Here is a 21,614-nt window from a genome sequence, read left to right on the forward strand (position 1 = left end):
ATTCTTATTGCTGCTTTTCTCTTGGGCCCTTTGTCTTCCACTGGGTATTTCCAACAATGCTGTAATATTTGCTCCTTTTCTCAATCACTGCATTATTCCATATTGGAATTAGGACAGTAGTATTGGTTGTCCAAATTTTTAAAAATTAATAGTTGAAAGGGGCTTTGGGTACTTTCACAGTTAGTTGGAACGTCATGCCAAGGTTGTAAGTTCAAATTTCCAAAATTACAAAACTTAAAAAATCAAATCAAAACAAAACAGAAAAAACAATATACATTTTGGGGGGAAAAAAACTCATATGATACTCCTTCCTTCCTACCCCTAAATCCTGTTTACACACTAAGTAAGTAGCCTTTGAACTAGGCTTAACTGGACTGAAGCAATTCCAAAGTAAGTTTTTCATTTTAAAATTAAGTGTACATGACTCAGTAAGTGGTAACAGTACTTCATCAATTTTACCAACAAGGACCTGTACCTTTTCATTTTCAAATAAAAGCAAGGAGGTTAAAAAGCAGGGAATGGATACCACTTTTATTTGCTACAACTGCTCTTATTTAAAACACAAAAATACTTTAAGGCCACCACAGACTTGACATAACATCTTTAATATCAAAGCAGCTTACAATGAAAACCATGACTCCTACATATTAAAAAATGCAACACTGCTAAGGATTTCAGGAATATAAACTATTCAAAATACTGGCTTCAAGCTGCAGGATCCACATGCCAAGAAAGCAAACTGGAATTCCAATGTGATGATCTGTTACTAAATGATGTTGTATGAGTGTGAGGAGAGCGGTATATACTGGTCCCTTGCCCTTTTAAAATACCACTATGACTTCCTGTTTATCATTTCAAATGTCACAAGCTGAGTACAGAAGGATATTAAATCAGGGCATCCTGCTCTGCCTTCAGAAGCAATAAAAGTTCTCCCTTAAAAAAAACAAAACTGAATTAGAAGTTAAATGGTCTTAGGAGTGCTGGTTAAGCTGACTATAAAATGAACAGCCTATTCATTCTTTGGTTTCTGATAATTAACATTAAAACCAACAAACAAAAACACACTATCCTAAGTTGACAATTTTTATTGAGCATCTTTAAAGTTACCTAAAGGTTTAAAAAATTATTTATTACTTGATTTCTACAATGCATTAGAGAAAAATAATCTAAATAAAAAGTACAGATTTATAAGAGACTTACAGGTCATAGTGCTAAACCTGTAACTATAGAAGACCATAATGTGGGTTATGCTCGAGTATGGAAACCACACAAGAAACAGAAACATTATGCCTCTTTCATACTTGGACCAGTGTTTGCAGCTTCTAGGTTTCAGACATAAAGGAAGAAAATATGAATGTGGAAACATTTCAAACTTTTGAGATTTTAATATCATTTTACAGAAACAATCAAGACAGGGAAGGGGAAGAATAGAAGGCATGCTTAGGATGACATGAGCAAGAACAAAACCCCTTCTGGTTCTATCAGCACAATTCTGCAAGGTATTCTAGACTCTAGAATTGAGACAACTTGAAAAATTCATTCGTGATTAGGATCTAATAGGTGAGTTTACACTTTACAAATAATATTGCTAATTTTGTAAACAAGAACAACAATATAAACACTTAGTTCATCACTCTGTTCTCTTGAGACAGTTTCTTCACTTGGTTTCCTAGATACCATACTCTCTTGGTTCTCTTTCTTCTTCACTATCTACACTTTCTCAGTCTATTTATTCTGTCTCTCTAAGATCTAAACTCTCAGTGTTGTGGGGTGCTCAGTCCTCTTCTCTAGCAATTTATAATTACTTTGAACTTTGGCTACTTCCATTTCTGGGAATGACAGACCAAGGTACTAGCAGATAACATGATTAACCCTTCCTTCAAAAAACAAAGTAAAGCAAAAATGAAAACTGGGCACACTACAAAAAACCTTCTCTGAAGGTAAAGCAGAGTAAATGCAAGAAGGCAGAGTCTGATGCAGTGTCAAAGCGCACTACGAATACAGATGGAAAGCTGTACAAATAAGTCACAACCTCTTAAGAATGTAACCTAAAACTAACTGCATTCTTCATGGTTCAGAAGCAGTGGCCAAGGAACACATGGAATCCATGTGAAGCCTAGGTACATTACCCGCTCAGAGAGTAGGGGAAACCCAGAAGAGATGGAACCATACAAGGGGTTCTGAAACTTGAACAACTCATCAAAGAAACAGATTCAGTTCATCTCACCAAAAGGCAAAAGATCCGAACTGAAGCTAAAAGTGCTATCCAAGAAACACTGTTTGAAATTCAAGTGAAAGTCGCTCAGTCATGTCCAACTCTGCAACCCCATGGATTATACAGTCCATGGAATTCTCCAGGCCAGAATACTGGAAAGGGCAGCCTTTCCCTTCTCCAGGGGATCTTTGCAACCCAGGGATTGAACCCAGGTCTTTTGCATGGCAGGCAGAATCTTTACCAGCTGAGCCACAGTTTGAAATAAAAGCCTACTCCAAAAAGCCACCATTCACTGGAGAAGAATAACCAAACCCTGAATCTCTATCATTTAATCTTCGTAAAGTTCAGAGTACAATGCAAAATTATCCAGCATATGGTATTTCCCTGGCAGTCCAGTGGTTAGGACTCCATGCTTGCACTGGCAAGGGGCATGGGTTCGATCTCTGATAAGGAAATAGATACTGCAGCATGCTGCACAGTGCAGCCAAAAACAAAACAAAAACCCCCTCAAATTACTCAGCAGATGAAGAACCAACAAAAACAACCATCTTTTCCTCTCTGAAAGCAAAAATGGCTATTATCCCTTTCCTATGATGCTAAAAGGAGAAGGCAATGGCAACCCACTCCAGTACTCTTGCCTGGAAAATCTTATGGACAGAGGAGCCTGGTGGGCTGCAGTCCATGGGGCCGCTAAGAGTCGGATATGACTGAGCGACTTCACTTTCACTTTTCACTGTCATGTACTGGAGAAGAAAATGGCAACCCACTCCAGTGTTCTTGCCTAGAGAATCCCAGAGACGGGGGAGCCTGGTGGGCTGCCGTCTGTGGGGTCGCACAGAGTCGGACACGACTGAAGTGACTTAGGAGTAGCAGCAGCAGCACCATGATGCCAAAAAAGAAAATCCTTTCAATGGATTAAAATCTTATGAGATAAATTAAAAAAAAAAAAAAATCCCAGCACAGAAACAGAAACAAAAAAACTGGTAACTGATTCAGTCACAGAACATCAGTCACTGGGTGAAAAGACCACAGGATATTCATATAATCTCAAAGTTACCATTTTACAGATGACTTAACAAATGCTAAAATAGAAAAAGGAGCCTTTAAAAGGGAGGAATCTGTCAGACAACATCTAAACCAAGTGTTTGGAACTCACCATTGCCAGTAAGGGATAAACATGTATGTGATACAATGTATTATTATTATTACACCATAACATTACAATTTTCCTTTAGTTTTGAAATATTTTCCAAAAAGTTAGAGGGAAATACAAACAAAAAGAAAAAAATTGCAAAAAGGTGTATTTTTACAAATCAGAGAGAGAAGAATTAAAACAGCTGCCTTGCCATCTGTTCACTTTTCTTACCAGGAAGAAACTCAGGGAAAGGTAGAAGATGGAGTTTAATGTGTAGTTGAAAATCTAGGTATAAGTTGCATATAACTTAGAAACAGGCCATGATGGAGCACAAGACAAAGCAATTCTAACAGCTGATAAAGTGCAAAGGATGCTTTTAATAAGAGATTGAAACATGCAAAAACAGAAAAAGAATGGAACAAAAGGTGAAAGAGTTTTAACACAGAGAAGAGTAGCAGACAGAGCAAGATCTCACATATAAATTTTCATTGTATACAAATACTTAGCATAAAGAAAATTAATGGCCTCAGAGAAGTGAAGAAAAAAAAGTTAACTGGGTATATTTAGCTGTGAGGAAATAAAGAATCTGAAAACTCATCACACATCTTTGGACCTTTTTTCCTTAGAAAGCTTCATGTTTATTATATTACCTCTTTACTGGTGGCTTAGATGGTATGGTAAAGAATCTGCCTACCAATGCAGGAGACTCAGGTTCAATCCCTGGGTCAGGAAGATCCCTTAGAGGAGGAAATGGCAACTCACTCCAGTATTCTCCCCTGGGAAATCCCATGACACAAGAGCCTGGTGGGCTATAGTTTATGGGGTTGCAACGAGTCGGACACCACTGAGCAACTAACTCATCCAATCTTTAGGAGATAGAGTCTACATATATTTCTGAAGTTCTCATTTTAATGAAGGAGCATAGTGAAATGGCTAACACTATCAACTTTGTAGTTAGTTACAACTAGATCATTACCTAACAACTATTTGACCGAGAACAAGCTGCTGAACTTCTCTAAGCCTGTTTCCTACTCTGTAAGATGGAGATAATGATATCTACTTCATGAGATTGTGAATATAAAACACACAATACAGTGCCTGGCACATAGTAAAGAATAAAAGCTAGTTATTTAACCCTTATTATTGAGAAGAAAGATTTCTTGTACATTTTTATTAATTTCATTCTATGCTTTAATTTTACTGTCTCCTTCTCTAGCTAAACAACCTAGAAATCTAAGTCAAAAAGCTACCTTAATATCCAAAGAGAAAAGAACTGTTTCAGAAGCCAGTGTATATATACCAGAATCAAAGTTAAAAGTGTGAATACTATTAGAAAAGGCAGCAAGATTTCTTTCACATTCATACATTAAAGGCTATAAAACTGGAATCTATCATTTTATAGTATCATAAAGACCAGGCAATTTTTTTCCTTGACCAGAAAAAACAAACTCTTATTTCTAAAAATATCTCAGGTTTTCTTCTTAAGGAAGTCCTCTTGCAACAAAATACCCTATTATCATAGAAAGCAAGTATAGGACAAGACCATAAAAATGTAGTGGTATATGAGCCGAGGAAAAAATTCATGTGGAAAAATGAGTAAGAAAAGGTTTTTTCTTCAAAGTTAATTGAGACTGTGAGCTTTCTGTTTTGTGACTATTTCTTTGATACTCCCATGTACATGATAAAACATTCCCTTAAGAAATTACAAATGATCTTTCAATTTAAAAATGTTTTATGTATGTGCTTCTTTTAGAAAGAAAAGTAGACCAATTTTGTAAAAGAACCATAACTGAAGAATGAAATTTGACATGCAAGGAAAGCAAACATATAGACTTACTTTTTTCTAGTTTTTATATTTAGATTTAATCCATTTTTTAAACAGCACTGTGAAAGTTGAAGGTAGAGTATCCAAATTAAACTACCCTAACCACTGACATTGACTCAAGAAATATATATACTATTAATTTTATGAATTCAAGGACTATATCAGGCAGTGAATTTTAGCTTTCTATGAGGCAACAATTCCATAGTGGTCTTTTATAAACACAAGGAAAAACAGAAACAAACAAAAACTATAATCATGACAGTAATCTTAAAAACCTATGAACTTTATCAGTAAGTCTGATTTTCTACTGCTGATGAGGTTTAAGAATTACAGAAAACAAGTTTCACATATAGATCAAATAGGACAACTTAGTCCCTAATTAACTAAATTAAATTCACTATTGAGTTATGGAAGGCATGTAGTTTAAAGATTAATGAATATCTTTTGTTTCTAAACTCCTGATACAATGCACAGAGGTTTACTGTATATAATCCATCCTTTCCACAGTAAAATAAAATCACCAATTATATAGTAGCTCAAAGCCTCTGAATAATTTAGGACTACAAAAATGACTATTCAGAAGAAATTACAGGGAAAAGTTTAGGTAAGGAATGTAATTTAGTAAGGAGCTTGGTTAAGAGAAAGTGAAAGACAACAGCACAAATCATAACTTCTTACCTTAGTGTTATCCTCAAAAATCTCTAAAGATTTTATTTCTCATAGGAATTTTATGGGAAAAAAAGTCTAAATGATGTATAAAACAAAGTGATACAAATAATAATTAAGAGTCAAATATAGAGTATTTTGAATGAATGGCTGGACAGTAAGAGTATTAAAACTTATGACATATCAAATGGATGCCATGAATTTTATGGTCCTGTGAAAAACAATACAAATTGAGGGAAAAAAGCCACAAAAACCATACCTCACACCAAAGAATCATGTCCTACATCTGTTTCTATTCAGATCAACTATGGTAACTTTGTCTTATAGGACACTTTATCATCCTTTCAAAAGGAAAAAAACAGTGAGAAGTTTTAATAATCTAACTCAATTAAAATATTGTTAGAGATTTCTCTTGCTTTTTTATCTATCTCAAAACTTAGAAGTTCTACCAAAATGTAATAGTCAAACATACATGCAAAATGACCCTGCAATTAAGGTAATTGCTGGTACCAAATGTTGTTTTTAAGTTCTTCAATAAAACAGTCTTCCAGACATTTAATAGTATGTCATTTGGTAAATGAAAGTTTCCACAAAGAACAGCGAGAAGACCTAAAAATTATGCTAGAGAAGAGTCTGGCTGAAAGAAACGAAAATACGGATCATTTTGGTCCAATACTAATTTTATTTCAAGTTACTACAGAGCTGAATAAAATGGTGATGCCACCACACAAAAATTTATTGAGCTGGCAATAGGCAAAGCATGATGTCAGCCATCAATATCACCATCCACATTACCAAACAACAGGAACTTAACTTAGACTTCATGCCTAAACTTTTAGTAAAAATAAAAACCTTAGGTATGAAGCATTATTAAATATAGAAGAGTTTAATCTGGCAGTTTTGACTCAAATTAATCTAGTACTTTAACAACTTAAGTAAAAAACATAAAATAATGCAAACAAATCTAATTTTCTAAATGTAGTGCTACATTCTTCACCAAACAGATCCACACAAACAAGCCTTAGCCAACTCACAGTTATATTCAATAAATAACACCGAACACACATACACAAAATGCAGCTGACAGGAGACATGGAAACACACATATACACAACTCCGCATAAGTTCTTACCTTCATGGCACGAATTTCTTCGAGCAATCGTTGTGCTCGTCTTTGGTTTTTTAACAATGCATCTTCACTACCCCTGCAAAAGACACATTATAATACGTAGCCAGAAAAAAGCATGTATTTTAGACTAGTATCATAATAAAAAGTCCTCCATTTCTTTTGGAAAAGCTTAATAATCTCTAAATAACAAGCATTCTGTCATTCTGCACTGCCCTTTCCCCCATCCAAAACACACTCCAACTCCATCAACAAACCCAAGATTTTGGCATTATATTAATGACTATTATCACTGATAGCTTGTCTTCTAATTCCTTAATAGGAAAGCCAAATAACACTTTCCAGTCAATTAATAGCACATTGCATTTCATGTAAGCGATAAGCTTGGATACAATTAAATGAAAATTTGTTTTCTGGAATTAAATAAATACCTAAAGAAATTAAATATATAATTGTATCAGAGGAGAGCTACCTTATGAAACACACACACAAAAATAAGAAATTAACCAGAAACAAAACATGTTTGAAGACTCTGTAAGTATTCACGCTTTAAAGCATAAGAAGTATAAATAACATACTTTTGTTCTCATACTAGTGATACCAAAAATATAAAACATTATTTTTTCAAAAAAATTAAATGGAACATAATGTTTTGACAAATACTTCCAAAAGGTACTAAAGATTTCAAATTAATCAGCAATTCAAGGAATACAGTGATATAAAATCTTCATAATTGATTCAGAGTATCACTTGATTTGCTAACCTATATGAAAAACATCTTAAAAGAATAACTTCTAATAACATAAAAAATATAAATAACTTCAAAGACTTTTCAGTTTGACAAAGCCAAAAGAAGAGTTTTGAAAACAGAATTTATCCTGTCTTAAGTGAATATGTTCTGAACTATGTAAGCACATGCTGACACAGCACATTTTATCTCACTCAAGATCTATTCACATATAAAACAAAGTGCTGTAACATTAAGAAATTTAATTACTCCTCTAGGCCCCACCCTCAAATTTTGTAAATATTGAACAAAAACAACTTTCGACATTTTGTTAGTCACAGGACCATAACATTAAATGACTAACTTTTTTGACTTCAGTCTGCCAACACTCCTGACAAGTTTTCGGATAACCAAAACTCGGATTCTCTTCACTTCTTTTCTCATCTTCACAACCTTCAAGGAATAAAGCCAAAATTAGAGAGGGTCTTAATTCAAGAGAGAATATACCTTATAGTGCATACTAATAATGCAGAATATGCCTGCCACTTCGGCAGAGTTTCGTTTAACTGTATTTATAGCTTGATGAAATCTAACTTCTTTCGTAACAGTGAAGGAATAAGAAATAAATCAACATTCTAAACAAGTGTATGAGGACTTACGAGAAACATCTCATGATTTAAAACACAAAACAGAGCATTCCCAGTGGCTAGTGTTTTAAATTACACTTATATCTTGTTGGGTTTGGCACACAATAAACTGTGAACTCACTGAGATCAGAGACCATCATATTTATCTCTAAATCCTTGTGGTTTAAAACAAAGCTTCACCTAAAAACTGTAGGAATTTAATTTACTGAATGAGCATTTGTATTAACAAAAGCAAATGCATGAAAGTGATTTTATTTTACTTATTTTTAGCACATCCCTTTAATTTATATTTAACAAATCATTTGAAGCATAACTTGAAAAACACAAGGGCAGACACCATGCAAGCACACACAGACACTTTAAATTACTCCATTAGAGAACAATGCTGAGCTCTAAGAATCAAAAAAGCCAAAAAACAAAAAACTGTTGGCCAAGAGAAAGAACTATTCTAATGATAAACAACTACATGTTATTAGTGCAATGGGATGCTACCATTCTGAGTTCCTGTTTTCTCCATCATTGTTAAGAGGCATACATATATAATTCCTCCTGTAATGTCCTTCATCCCATTCTCCACTTTAAGAACTACATGAAATTCAGTTTGGATGTATCATTCCTGTGAAATCTTCAACGACTTCTTCAGTAGGAGAGTCATCCTCTCCCTGGAGTTGCCACTATGCCTGTAGGCAGCGCTACCACCGCACTGTCACTATTGCTCATAAAGCGGTCTTTTTCTATAACCTCCCAAAGGGCAGGGCCCTTGCAATATTTACATAATGTATTCTGTGCCTTGCAAGCAAGAGTGTCTGGCATGTACAATTCTCAAAGTCTTCTTGCCAAAGTAACAGTAGTAACATCATTCTGTTTTTACAAGGCTCTTGTATTTAGCTGTTACTTTTTTACCCTTCATTAATATCATTCATCCCCTTATTCATTGACAATATGGGTGACCAACCCACAATTTCTCTCCACCATAAGTTTTGCCATTATTCTGGGTGATGCAGATGTCCCAGAATTATTAAGGTGTCCACTTGAATAATCTACCCAATATTATAGCCTCATTCCTTGATTTCCTCCTTTCTAATGGCTTAATCTGTTCCATCACAGCCACCCACTTTCATGGTCACACTGTAGTCCCTGTCATTGTTCATGATTATTCAATTTCTAAAACCAATTTAAATTCTATACACTGAGATCAAAACTGCTTTCAGCTTGCATGTTTAACCCCAGCCACCACAAAGGTGTAACGATTTCACTGGAACCACCAGTTCACTGACCCCTATTACTTTTCCTCAAATGATTAGTCCTTTTCAATTTCCTTCTCTTATCTAGTTTAGGTACATAACCAACACTTGCCAATATATTATACTCATGCCTCTGGCTAGTGTATCCTGGATAAAAACAATATTCTGAGTTCTTTATCACAGTACCCCAAGAGCCATGAAACATCTGAGATATTCTATCTACTAGATATCTATCATAATTAACCTCGAATGAGTCCTTACTCTTCTTATCATACATAAATACATACTTTGGTCAATTCACTTTACAATCATTATTCTAAATCTGTGCCTGCTTTCCTAAAACATCTAACCTTTCTCTTCCTCTCCTTCTCAATTTCATGAAGAAAATAAACATCAGATGGGAACCATCATCTTTCTACTATTATGAATGTAAATTTACTTGCATCACCCATCCCCTCTATTAATAAAGTCATGTGCATGCTCAATCATATCCAACTCTTTGTGACCCAAAGGCTATAAGCCCGCCAGGCTCCTCTGTTCATGGGATTTTCCAGACAATAATACTGGAGTGGGTTGTCATTTCCTCCTCCAATTCCCAACCCAGGGATTAAGCCCATGTCTCCTGTGGCTTCTGCACTGGCAGGCAGATTCTTTACCACTGAGCCACCTGGGAAGCACTTAATAAAGTTACAATATAAGAAATATTACTAAACTTTTCTGAGGTTAATCTTCTAACTGTATTTTGGATCTCATCCTTTTCTGCCTTCCTAGAATGCTTACTGCAAACTATGCATTTACTCTAGCATTGTCAATCTCTTAAATGGATGTTTCTCACTCATTTTTAAAAAACTGGGGTACAGTTGCTTTACAATGCTGTGTTAGTGGTGTACAACAAAGTGAGTCAGTTACATGTGCATATATATATTTGTATATATATATTTCCCTTTCCTTTTGGAGCTCCCTCCCCCCATTCCACCCATCTGGGTCACCACAGAGCACTGAGCTGAGCTCCCTGTGCTACACAACAGGTTTCCATGAGCTATCTATTTTACACATAGTAGTTTATCTATGTCAATTCCAATTTTCCAATTCATCCCCCACATCCGTCCCCACCCCTTGTCCACATTGATTTTTGATCATGTTTGAGTCATTTTCATAAAAAACAGAAACAAAACAACCTCACTACAAAGTTTACAGGAAGCATCATCTCTCTTCAACCGCCCCAGAGTCAGGCTTTTTAGAGATGTTCAAACAGATCACTCCATATATGCATGCCATACAATTCCAGTTTAATTTCCCTTTCCACCAGTCTACTAAATGCTGTCACAAAGACACCAATGACTTCTAAAAGTCCCTGAAGCCAACAGGAATTTTTCAGACTTATTTTGCTTGAAATTTCAGCAGCATTTGATACTGATGAATACTTTCTCCTTCTTAAAATACTCCCCTTTGGCTTGTATACCAGAATATTTATTTTGGTTTTCCTTCTTCCTCTCTAGCCACTTCATCTTCGTCTTCTTTGGAGACACATACACATCTAATCAGTCTTGAACTGATTAGGCCAGCTCTTCCTTTCAAGATATATTTTTTAGCCCTAAGTGATCTTATGTGTATATACAGTTTTAATTTGCCACCAAAGAAAGATGACTCAAAAATTTCTACAATTAGCTGAGATCTCCACTTTAGCTCCAGACCTAAATGTGTAACTACCTACTTAACATTTCAAGTATGCTTAAAAACATCTCCAACTCACACTGAACCCATGCTTTCACTCCCAACTGGATCTCTTTTTTGGTCTTTCATATTTAAGGGAATAGAACAATTTTTTCAATTATAAACCTAACTTTCTTTTCTAAATCCCTCACAATGAATCTATTACTAAGTCCTAATAACTTTATTTCCTAATTATCTGCCAAATTGTACCATTTTTCCTTCTATCTTGACTCTCTTGGCTCTCTCGGCTGAGTTACTGCCAACTAGTTTCTCAATATTGTCCTTCTCCAATCAGTTATCCACAACTCAATCAGAATACATTTTTTAACACTTAGATCTGATGTAACACCTTTACTTATCTCTCTTCAGTTCAGTGGTTTCAACTGTTCTTAGGATGGCCACAAGCGCCATCTTTTAGTCCATTCTCACCATGCTTACAACTACCACCAATCTTTACATCTGCCGTCTTCTCTGTTAGGAGTACTCTTTCTCCTCATGTTAGCTTGTTAACATCTTATCTGATTTGGCCTAATTGTCATTTCTCACTAAAGTGTCTCCTGGCCTCCCTCAGAGGGTCAAAAAGTGCTTATAGAATTATCTTGACCCTTATTTTAATATTTTACTTTTAATCTGATAATGCTTAATGTGTCTTTCTCCCACTAGGCTATAAATTCCATGAAAGTAAAATATCTGGTTTTATTCAACATTGTATCTTAACAGTGAGCATAGCAGATGACACAACACATGTTCAATAAATATTTGTTAAGTAAATGAACAGAAAAGGAGCAGTGCTCCCAGTGATCATTCACTGTTTCTAAACAGTAATATTTTAATAGAATATAATCAGATTTCCACTGTCTATATTAACCTCTTTAGAATTTGTTTCAAAGTTAGATCTATTTAGGAAAAAAAAAACCAACATACTTGCATAAACAAAAAGCCACTGAGATGAGGTTTAAGTGCAAAATGAACTGCTACATTTCATAAGCAGCCTAATAGTGGATTATGATCCACTTCTGAAAGTCAGGTCATTCACAAAATGAATAGCAAGTGATAAATTATGCATTAAAATATATTAACAAATGTTTCCAACCGCTGTACCCTGCAGGTGCAGGAGAAGATTATCCATTTGCTAACTGCTGTTAACCAAACTTAACTAATAAACTGCAGGAAGCAGAACTGGTCCTCAGTTACATTCCAATCATGGGAAAGCTAGACTCCAATTTTAAAAATCCAATTTAAGAAGCACTATGTTTGTCATTACTGCATAAGGGAATTCTGAAAAGCAAAGGGAATGCTTCATGTGCTTAGTTTCATGCCGATGCCAAAAAATGCTTTTTTAGCCTATTAAAATTTTCAGTTATTTGGTAAGTTTAGTATACTAAAAAAATACATATATTCACTTCATATAAAAATGGAATTATTACTTTTATTTCCCTCATACTATTTGTCTCAAACACTTAGCTTTCTCCAAGCATTTAAATTTATTTTTGCACAACTGACAAACAGCTACCAGTAGCCCTTTACTTAGAATTTAAAAGGCTGCCAATTCATTTGTCACCCAGGAATTATGAAGCTGGTTGACAGATATCCCAGACATCAACAAACAGTCCTTAGACACCCAGTACTGTCAGAAGGCCAACGAACTGCTTAAGGGCAACACACTTTGGTGAATTCTTTAACCAAAAGCAAACATAACTGTGATTGTTACAAATGTGAAAAGAGTATAACACTGTTTGGGAGGAAAAGAAGGAAAGAGAAATAAAGTGAGAAAGAACAAAACAGGAATAATAATGAAATGTGCTGACAGGAAAGAGACACAATGAAAAAGAAGTAGAAGAGTGTGAAGTCAAAAACTGAAGGACAAAACTCTGCAGTGCATCATTACCAGGACTGGTAAGGCCACACTGAGTGCTTCTAAGCTGCAAAAGAATGCATTCAGTAACTGCAAGGGCACAAGAAGAAGAGTTAAGACACAAACATCCACATCCACACAAAACACACGCACTCACAGTGAGGTATCACCTAGAACCTGGGCACAGAGATGCCCTCAGTTAACCCGGTGAAACCTGAACACAGTAATGTAAACCTGGATCAACTCTTATGAAGATAGTAGAAAAATTATGATAATTAAATGAAAAGCTAATATACTTGCTCGGAGAAAGACCAAGTGAACATATGGGCAAGACTCAATATAAACACAAGAAAGGGAACCACAAAGAGCAAAAGCTGGCAGTATCTGAATCAAGAAGATTCCAGAGAAAAGTTCCCCAGCTCAGAGCCTTGGGAACTCCAATTTAGACAGGAATAACTCAATTATGGGGACAGATCTTATCACAGCCCAACACTGAATCATGCAACTAAAACCCTTGCTGTGGTAAATGTAAATGTTACTTTGAAATTATGCCTAGTTGGCTATCTGCTAGTCTGTCAATTAGCCAACCTCTTTTGGTAATGTAGTAACTTTGCTACATATATGAATTAGTGAAGTCACTCAGTCGTGTCTGACTCTTTGCAACCCCATGGACTGTCTCCCCCATGGGCTGTAGCCTACCAGGCTCCTCTGTCCATGGGATTTTCCAGGCAAGAGTACTGGAGTGGGTTGCCATTTCCTTCTCAAGGGGATCTTCCTGACCCAGGGATCAAACCCAGGTCTCCCTCGTTGAAGGCAGACGCTTATCTGTCTGAGCCACCAGGGAAGCCCACATATCATACTGTATAAATGCAGTATCATAATATGTATCATTCTACAAGTTACTTTTTCACCTAACACTATTTTCAAAGTTTATCCATAATACATATAGATGTCTTGCATTGATCTAAAATATAGTACACTGCTTATGCTTTGTTTACATAATATATGAATTAATTTATAACACAAACACATGGTTATTAGAAAACAATTATTCAAAGTTCCAGCTGGTCTGGAGAAGCTTGCAGTGCCAAGAAAAATCTGAGTATTCCTCTGTTTTGTAAGACACATTAAAACTTCTTTTTACTCATTACTTAGGGCTTCCCCAATAGCTCAGTTGGTAAAGAATCCACCTGCGATGCAGGAGACCCTGGTTCAATTCCTGGGTCAGGAAGATCTGCTGCAGAAGGGATAGGCTACCCACTCCAGTATTCTTGGGCTTCCCTTATGGCTCAGCTAGTAAGAATTCACCAGCAATGCGGGAGACCTGGGTTCAATCCCTGGGTTGGGAAGATTCCCTGGAGAAAGGAAAGGCTACCCATTTCAGTATTCTGACCTGGAGAATTCCACGGATTGTATACTCCACGTCGTCACAAAGAGTCAGACACGACTCAGCAACTTTCACTTTCATTTTTCACCTGTCAGACTAGCAAATACAAAAGAATATAACACATTCTGCTTGTGAGACTTTGAGCAGGCACTCATGCACTGCTGGTCGGAATGCAAATTGGTATACTCCTGGGGGAAACTGGCAATATCTAACAAAATCCCACTTCCAGGAATCTGTCCAGAAGACATACCTCCAGCTACAGAAGAAGGCTACACACAAGACTACTCAATGTGGCATTCTTACAAAATGTTGCATAAGAGAGAAAATATCGGATATAAACAAAGCATAAGCAATGTACTATTTTAGATCAACGGAGGGATCTATATGTATTATGGATAAACTCTGAAAATACTTTTAGGTGAAAAAGTAACTTTTAGAATAATGCATAGTATGGTAACTGCATTTATACAGTATGATATCACACATGTAAAGTGTAATACTATACACTGGTTATGTATATGGGTATATGTTACAAAAACTATAAAATACATATGAGAAAACACAGAGAATAAGTAATGTTTACTTCTAATGTGGAAAGGAAGGTAGGTGGAATCAAGCATTATGATATGACAACATACTGATATTTGCTAAATATAGGAAGTAGATTACAAGGATATTTTTTGTATCATTTTTCCATACATTTACACTATTTCATAGTTAATAACATTAACTACAGTTTTATACAGAGGACTTCTAATTTGACCAATTGGATGATATCTTATTACTGAATTATATCTTTTATTTCTGATGAGCAACAATTTAAAAATTCTAGCGTGCTTGGTGATTGTCTACAACTTAATCATGACTGAGTATATGCTGCCACCTAGCCTAATTTCCTAGAACTGTTAAAGAACTGAACAGAAAATGATTCTCTTATACTGAACCTAGTTTAGTATTTCAGTAAAGAATTATTTAAAAAGTTATCACATATTTAATTATGAAACTGGAGCTTTGCAACTTCAAAAACATATACAAAATTAGTTTTTGACAATAAGCCTTTGCAAATCAGCTTGTTCTCTGTCATTTTAGTTTCTACTATCTTAAAGGACATGGAAAGCAATTTTTAAATAGACTCCTTGATAATCTGCTATCAAGAATAAAATAATGTCAGTTTCATATAGAAGCCCTTGGTCCTCCTATGGAATTAAAGTACTTTACCATATTAGAATGTTTCACTTTCTAATTCTCATTTTTATATATCATTGCAGCCTAAAGAAACAGATGACTAGAGAAAATCCAGCTCTAGATTCGCAAATTCTTTATCCAGTAAATGCCTTGGCACTATTGTTTTCAATTATACATCCCTTTTCTGGTTCTAATGGTAAGGGAGAAAGAAGTTTACACTTAGAAGATTTCTCCCCCTCATTTGAACATTACGTGATTCAAGTTGAGCTATTCATACTTTTATCTGCCCAGTAAGTATATAGTACCTATTATTACCCATACACAAGGAACTATGTTAGAGATTAGGGAAGCTACTATAATAAATCAGTTAAATATTCTCTCTTCAAAGTCCACATGAGTACTTTTGAAGATAAAATATGCAACAAATAATCATAAGATTAAGTAAAAAGTGATTATTTTATTTTTTTAAAAAGTAAAGGTAGGAGCTTATATTCTTTCAGAAGACTACATGTATTTTAAGAACCTAGAGTCAGGAAGTGTTCTGTAACTGTTAGCTGTCAGCCTTGGAAAACAACTGGGGAAAAAAAAAAGAATTAGGGCTGAACACATTGAAAGTTCGCATAATATAATAGTTGTGTCTGCAGTCAGGCTTTTATTTTTACAAAAGACATTCTGGGAAATTAAATATACTGTAAATTAGCTGGCCATATAAGTTTTTAAAAGAAAAGACTATAACCTCTGCCCCCCAGAGACAGGCATAATAAGCACAACAAATTGCACATAGTTTCAGGCAGTTATATGATCCCTGAAATCTTCCTGAATCTCAGTTATAGGAGAGCTAATTATTCAGTTATCAAGGATCAAAAAAACGATGTCTCAAGTTACTCAGTCAACACACAGGCACTGCGGATATGATGGTGAGCAAAAATTTAGTCAGGTAGAGGGCATAAGAAATCTCTCATGTTCACATGCCCCTCATATTAAGCAATTCTTACAAATGCTAAAATGAAGTAAATAGTGCTACAAAAGCTCACAAAAGGAGCAAATGGAAGTCAAGAACCATTTCCCTGATAAAGCAACAAAAAAGTATAGAATGTACTGAGAGGAAAAGGAGCTATGGATAAAAGGAATACCATCTATGCACATGGTAGGGCTATGACTGACAAGGAGGAAAGCCAGTGTGGCTTAAGTACAGTGCCTGAGGCAGGTGAGGGGTGTGGTGTAATAGTGGAGAGATTGGCCTTCTTTAGATTGGTCTTGACCAAAAGCAACAGGAAGCCACCACATCAGTTTTAAGCAAGAAAACACATGATTATGCATGTTTTTAAGATCACGCTTCATCTGTACTACAGAGATGAGATTAGAAGATGGGTCAAGTAGTTGGGAGGCAATGACAGTAGTTCTGCTGGGAGATATAGCTTGGATTTGGATAGTGAGGATGAAGGAAAACCTACAGGGGTGGGATGGGGGTGGGAGGGAGGCTCAAGAAGGAGGGGGCTGATTCGAGTTGTTGTATGGCAGAAACCAATACAACACTGAAAAGCAATTCTCCTCCAATTCAAAATAAACAAATTTTTTTTAAAGGGGGAAAATGTAATGGAAAGACATGAAAGAAAACAGTGAATTTGAACTCTTTTTCATATATATATATTTCTTCCTTAAAGAACTTAATTCATTTAACCAATTTCCTATGAGATTATTTCTCTTCGTTTCCATTAAGCTATTTTATAGTAATGACATTAGCCATTTATCTGTCGTATCTACTGTATTTTTCTTCTAACTGGTTGTCTCATTTCTTCCCCCTGGGTTTTTGAATTTTTATGTAAGCAATATGTTTTTCCCTTTGTAGTCATTGTCCTATTAATTTTAAATTATAACACTCTTCTTCCACCATCACCACTTTGTCTTTTTTCCCCTACTTTCATATTATAACATATAAGATTTACTTCAGTATGGGATGTATAAACTTACTAATTTGATTAGTTCATTCACTTATCCAGCAAACATTCATATACCACACATGGCGCAGGTGATAGACCCACACACAAAAAGAGAGAAACAGGTAAACAAATGCTTTCAGGGTAGAGAGCATCCTGGTTGCATAAAGAATGGACACCTAGCTCATACCGAGATGAATTGGTGACGACATCCTAAAGGTCAAATTTTAACTGTTCTGAAGAGGGCTGGAAAGTAGCTAAAAGGAAAAAGAAAGAACCTTTAAGTGAAGAGTAAAGTAAATGACTGTCACCACTCTTCAGAGTAATTTCAAAATCGAACAGGAAACTCACTAGTATTTGCAGTGAATTTCCAAGGACATCACTCAGATTACGGGCTTTTATATCTCACCTGTAATCTAACAGGAAAAAAGACCACCAAATGCTTTCTGTAATTAGCACGAGATTAATGTATGGTTATTAATATAAACCAAATACCTTCAAGAGTTCTCTTCAATATACCCTGTTGTCTACTGTCAAGTGAAATGCAGACTTATTAACCTGGCAGTAAGACAGTAACGTGGGCCTTAGGAAGCCTCACTACGAACAAAGCTAGTGGAAGTGATAGAATTCCAGTTGAGCTATTTCAAATCCTAAAAGATGAAGCTGTGTAAGTGCTGCACTCAATAGGCCAGCAAATTTAGAAAACTCAGCAGTGGCCACAGGACTGGAAAAGGTCAGTTTTCATTCCAATCCCAAAGAAAGGCAACGCTCAAACTACTGCACAATTGTAGTCATCCCACATGCTAGCAAAGTAATGCTTAAAATTCTCCAAGCCAGGCTTCAACAGTACATGAACCCTGAACTTCCAGATGTTCAAGCTGGATTTAGGGAGAGGAACCAGAGATCAAATTGACAACATCTGCTGGATCACAGAAAAAGCAAGAGAGTTCCAGAAAAACATCTACTTCTGCTTTATTAACTACACCAAAGCCTTTGACTGTGTGGATCACAACAAACTGGAAAATTCTTCAAGAGAGGGCAATACTGGACCACCTGATCTGCCTCCTGAGAAATCTGGAGCTCAGGAAGCAACAGTTAGAACCGGACATGGAACAAACTAGTTCCAAATAAGGAAAGGGGTATGTCAAGGCTGTATATTGTCACCCTGCTTATTTAACTTCTATGCAGAGTACATCATGAGAAACACTGGGCGGGGAGAAGCACAACCTGGAATCAAGATTGCCAGGAGAAATATCAACAACCTCGGATATGCAGATGACACCACCCTTGTGGCAGAAAGTGAAGAACTAAAGAGCCTTTTGATGAAAGTGAAAGAGCAGAGAGAAAAAGTTGGCTTAAAGCTCAACATTCAGAAAACGAAGATCATGGCATCTGGTCTCATCACTTCATGACAGATAGATGGGGAAACAATGGCAATAGTGGCTGACTTTATTTTGGGGGGCTCCAAAATCACTGCAGATGGTTACTGCAGCCATGAAATTAAAAGACGCTTACTCCCTGGAAGAAAAGTTATGACCAAGCTAGACAGCATATTAAAAAGCAGAGATATTACTTTGCCAACAAAGGTCCATCCAGTCAAAGCTATGTTTTTTCCAGTGGTCATGTATGGATGTGAGAGTTGGACTATAAAGACAGCTGATCACTGAAGAATTGATGCTTTTGAACTGTGGTGCTGGAGAAGACTCTTGAAAGTCCCCTGGACTTCAAGGTCCAACCAGTCCATCCTAAAGGAAATCAGTCCTGAATATTCATTGGAAGGACTGATGCTATGCTGAAACTCCAAATGCTTAGGCCACCTAATGTGAAGAACTGACTCATCTGAAAAGACCAATGCTGGCAAAGACTGAAAGCGGGAGGAGAAGGTGAGGACAGAGAATGATAGGGTTGGATGGCATCACCGACTCAATGGACATGAATTTGAGTCAACTCCAGGAGTTGGTGATGGACAGGGAAGCCTGGCATGCTTCAGTCCATGGGGTTGCAGAGTCTGACACGACTGAACAACTGAACTGAAGACAGTAATACACTAGCTTTATTTCCTACTTCATCTCACAAGTTCTCATGAGTAGAGTGTTCTTTACTCCTGTATAGCTCAAGGTGTTTCCCACTTCCACTTCCCCCACTCCCCGATACTTTTAGAGAATTTAATATGCTTTATATAAAAACATAATTCTCAACCATTGCCATATTTATATTACCTTTTTTTCTTTTAACACCAAAAACATCCTTTCTTCGCCTATATGTCCCTCTGGCTAGAATGCCTTCTTTCCCCTTCATTGAATCACTAAATGCAATCTTGTGTAAGATCCTTAAAGATCAAGACCAAATATCACTCATTTCATTTTGCTTTCTTTGGAAACTTTTCTGCACTAAGTATCTTTTTTTTTTCCTGTGAGTATTCTGTATCATTGATGGATGCTGATTACCCTTTCCTACCTGAAAACAGGTTGGTTAAAAACAGAAAGTATGTCTAAAGAGCAGACACATAACCACTGAATAAATACGAAGAACTTCCTTTGCTGGAGCTGTAAAGTTCTTAACTGACCCCCACTTTCCAGCCTACTTCAATTCTTCGATGACTTTTGAATTTCCTGAATAGAACCAGAAACCAGAAAGGGGATAATGACAGAAACGGTAAGCTAGTAAAATTAACCCGTAAGGGTGGAGGTGATGAGGGCAAATGTCTGATAAGACTGGATTTAAGAGAGTTGAGATGAAAACTTGGGGGCAGCAAGTATTAAAATTTTGCTGCAAATGGTAGCAGAGAAATGGAACAAAAGCTGAAGGAAGAAATGAGGTACTGAGGAAGCATTCATCCTTATAAATGATACGGTCTCATTCAAGACGAGCAATTTCCTAGGAAAAGCCACCGCTCTCAACCTCTCAAGGAAAGTACTACCATGAGCTTCCTTTTACAGACGGTTACTGAATAGAGAAATTAAATGATCTTCCCAAGGTCCATGGAAAAAAATTCAAGACAACCGACAGCCAAAGACATTTCAGTCACCTAGAAACCAGGAGGTGGAAGAGTACGGGTGGGGAGTTACAGCTGTCAGTTCTCAGAGTTCCGGAAAATCCGCCTGAGCCATCAGGCGCACTTCCCGCTTCGTCCCAGACCCTTCCAAAAGACGCAGAAAAACCGTCCTGAGGCCCCCAAAGATCAGCCCCACACGTTTCCAGACCTCCGTGCTCACCTCATTATTGAGGTTCAAAGTCTCCGGCTCGGCCATGGTAGCTCTTAGCAGAAGATCCGCCGCTGCCGCATGTGAACTGTAGCTGCCGGAACGCGGATGCGTCCTCACGCCCCCAACGGCGGCCTCAGTGGCCCAAAATGCATCCGCCGTCTGCTCAAGCAGACGCGTAAGTAAAAGGTATACTGACTTTGAGGGGAGGAGCGGAAGTGACGAAAAACAACTTCCTGCGTAGAGTGCGCCGTACCGGATTTGCGTGTTCCTATGGAAACCAGGCAGGCCGGTGGCTGAGAGGGTGTTCCGCAAGTAATTGCCTCTTCAGAAGTTTTTCAAGATGCTGATTTTCTTATATTCCTTTGCAGAATGGTTCCAGCTTTGTAAGGACCTTGTTTTTCTTGTCTCAATGGGAATGAAAACCTTTATGAAAGGATCACTTGAGCGACCAGTTTTGCCCCGAATTTTTACCTAGCTTCTGTGAAGATTTCTGCGTTTTTGACAAGCACCTTTGTTAGATTCACCTTTTTTCCTATCCTCACGGTATAGGCATGGTCATATTTTTCTGCACACTGAAAGGTTTAAATTTATATAGAGAACATATAAGCAAAACCAGGATGTACAGTTGCTGCTGCTTGTGAAAATGGCTGTTTTGAAGTATAATGTGCATGCAGAGAACCAAGGAGTGAGTCGGAATTAAATAACATTATTAATAGTTAACGCCTGGTGGTATTGAGCTTTATAAG

At 36.6% G+C, this 21,614-nt stretch overlaps 1 protein-coding gene across 1 annotated transcript in view; it reads right to left on the reverse strand.

Annotated features, from left to right (window-relative positions):
• The window catches only part of SRFBP1 (serum response factor binding protein 1), a 61,661-nt gene extending 40,489 nt beyond the window's left edge, over positions 1 to 21,172 (reverse strand). The window contains exons 1-3 of the mRNA XM_061422975.1: positions 20,878 to 21,172; positions 8,059 to 8,147; positions 6,974 to 7,046 (exon numbers count right to left, since the gene is read on the reverse strand). Coding sequence (XP_061278959.1) covers positions 6,974 to 7,046; positions 8,059 to 8,147; positions 20,878 to 20,913 — 198 coding nt within the window. The 5' untranslated portion in view covers positions 20,914 to 21,172. The remainder of the gene's footprint in view (positions 1 to 6,973; positions 7,047 to 8,058; positions 8,148 to 20,877) is intronic.
• Positions 21,173 to 21,614: the final 442 nt, after the last annotated feature.

The sequence above is a fragment of the Bos javanicus genome, chromosome 7 (assembly GCF_032452875.1).
Source record: "Bos javanicus breed banteng chromosome 7, ARS-OSU_banteng_1.0, whole genome shotgun sequence".
Lineage (NCBI taxonomy): Eukaryota > Metazoa > Chordata > Mammalia > Artiodactyla > Bovidae > Bos > Bos javanicus.